Source organism: Geospiza fortis, unplaced genomic scaffold, assembly GCF_000277835.1.
Source record: "Geospiza fortis unplaced genomic scaffold, GeoFor_1.0 scaffold1636, whole genome shotgun sequence".
NCBI lineage: Eukaryota > Metazoa > Chordata > Aves > Passeriformes > Thraupidae > Geospiza > Geospiza fortis.
This window is the reverse complement of record NW_005054809.1, coordinates 37,241-39,748: the sequence shown is the minus strand read 5'-3', so window position 1 is coordinate 39,748 and position 2,508 is coordinate 37,241. Positions and strand designations below refer to the sequence as shown.

Genomic DNA, 2,508 nt, shown 5'->3' with positions numbered 1-2,508 from the left:
GGTGTCCGGCGGCAACAAAAAGTACTTCGGGGTGGATCTGACGAGCGGGGCGCTGCTGGTGAACGAGAGGATAGATCGGGAGGAGCTTTGCGGCGCGCTCTCTCCCTGCTCCCTCAGCTTTGAGATTGTGGTGGAAAACCCGCTCGAGCTGTACAGCGGCACCGTAGAGATCCAGGACATCAATGACAACGACCCGGTTTTTCCCAGCAGCCAGGCGAGGCTGGAAATCAGTGAGTCGGTGGCTGCCGGAGCGCGCTTCCCGCTAGAGAGCGCGCAAGATCCCGATGTGGGAATTAACTCTTTGCAGACCTACCAGCTCAGCGCCAACCCGAACTTTGCGCTCGACGTGCAGACGAGGGTGGATGGCAGCAAGTACGCGGAATTGGTGTTAGAGAAGGAGCTGGACAGGGAGGAGCAAAGGGAGCTGAATTTGGTCTTGACTGCGCTGGATGGAGGCAGCCCGCCACGGTCGGCCCACGTGCAGATCCACATTGACGTTGTAGATGCCAACGATAATGCCCCGGTCTTCAACCAGTCCACCTATAAGGCGAGTGTGAGGGAGAACACGCCCAGCGGTACCCTGGTCGCCAGGATCAGTGCGTACGACCTGGATGATGGGCCCAATGGAGACATCATCTACTCCTTCAGCAGCCACACCCCCGCCAAGGTACGAGAACTCTTTGCTCTGGACTCAGCTACAGGGGAGTTGAGGGTCAAGGGACAGCTGGACTATGAGGAAACAAAGTTGTACGAGATTTACTTACAGGCTAAAGACAAGGGAGCCGTTCCTGGTGTGGCTCATTGCAAAGTGCTGGTGGAAGTTGTGGATGTGAATGACAATGCTCCAGAGGTGACAGTGACTTCTGTCTACAGCCCTGTGCCTGAAGATGCAGCCCCAGGGACGGTCGTAGCTCTGCTGAGTGTAACAGACTTGGACTCCCATGACAATGGGCTGGTGAACTGTTTTATTTCCCCTGGGATCCCATTCATGCTCAGCTCCTCCCTCAAAAATTACTACACATTGAAAACAGAAGGAGCTCTGGACCGGGAAAAGGCAGCAGAGTATAACATCACTATCACAGCCAAGGACTCAGGCTCACCACCCTTGTCTGCAGTAAAACACATCCTGGTGCAGGTGTCAGATGTCAATGACAATGCTCCCAGGTCGTCCCAAGACTCCTATGATGTCTATGTTCTGGAGAACAACATGCCCGGCATCCCCATCCTTAATGTGAGTGCCACGGATCCGGATGTCGGGCGCAATGCCCACCTCTCCTATACCCTTTTGGGTGACACCACTTTTGGCCACCTCTTCTCCATCAACCGGGATAATGGCACCCTCTACCTGCTCACCTCCCTGGACCATGAGGACCAGGTGGAGTTTAACATGATGGTGCAGGTCCAGGATGGTGGCTTTCCGCCTCTGGCCACTAATGTCTCAGTCAGTGTGTTTGTCACTGACCTCAATGACAATGCCCCAATGGTGCTGTACCCTCACCCCAACACCACCGCCACCTACACCGATGTGGTGGCACCAGGCACTCCTGCCGGCCACATGGTCACCAAGGTGGTGGCGGTGGATGCGGATGCAGGGTACAATGCCTGGATCTCCTATACCCTGCTGCAGGCCACTGACCCCAGCCTCTTCTCGGTTGGGCTGCACAACGGGGAGATCTTCACAGCCCGCCAGCTCCGCGAGGATGACGCTCCCGATGTCCACCAGTGCCACCATCTCCATCTCTGTGGCCGAGACGGTTAAGGAGGTGCTCACTGACCTCGCTGATGTGGCACCTGCCAATGATCCCAAGAGACATGTGACTTTCTATCTCATCCTGGCTGTGATTTTGGTGTCAGCAGCCTTCTTCATCACCATGTTGTCCGTGGGCATCTTCAAGTGCTACAAGTGGAGGCAGTCAAGGGAGCTGTACAACAGCTCCAGGAGCACCATGTATAGGACACCAGGGCCCTTCAACCACATTGATGCTGTGAGGGGTGGCTTCACGCCACCCAGCTTCTACCACCAGGTCTATCTCACCACAGACTCTCGCCAGAGTGATCTCCTGTGTAAAAAGCCCTTCACTTCCAGCCCCTTGGGGAGCCGCCAGGGCACCATAAGGAATGGTGAGCCAGGGCTGTACCACCAGATTGTGGGCACTGCCAGCCGGCTCCCCACACCTGCTGAGGTAACGTAGCTCCTTCCTTGGCGTGTCCCAGCGCTGGGCAGAGCCGCAGTTCCTTTGTGCCGTACGCGTGTGGTTGCGTGTTGGGGTTGGGAGGGACATCCAGTTGTGCCACGCCCCTGAAGAGTTCAGCTACAGCTGAACAGGTGTTCTTTGGAGTCAAATGAGCCATCCTGAGGGCTGATGACTTTTGCACTGTGATGAGCAGGATCAAGTGAGTCAGTTTCCTCATGTTGGCAATCATACGTCTTTTGGAGGCAGTTTTGGGTGCGCCTTGCATGAGTAAGCAGTGGAGGCTGAGGTCAGCTTGAAACCACTTGTTAATCCT

General features: G+C 55.8%; 1 protein-coding gene across 1 annotated transcript; it reads left to right on the top strand.

Annotated features, from left to right (window-relative positions):
* Positions 1-4: 4 nt before the first annotated feature.
* LOC106632116 (protocadherin gamma-C3-like) lies at positions 5-1,901 on the top strand (the record flags this gene model as incomplete). The annotated part of the gene is made up of 1 exon (XM_014311432.2): positions 5-1,901. A coding segment is annotated over one exon (1,755 nt), but the record flags the coding sequence as incomplete, so codon positions are not given.
* Positions 1,902-2,508: the final 607 nt, after the last annotated feature.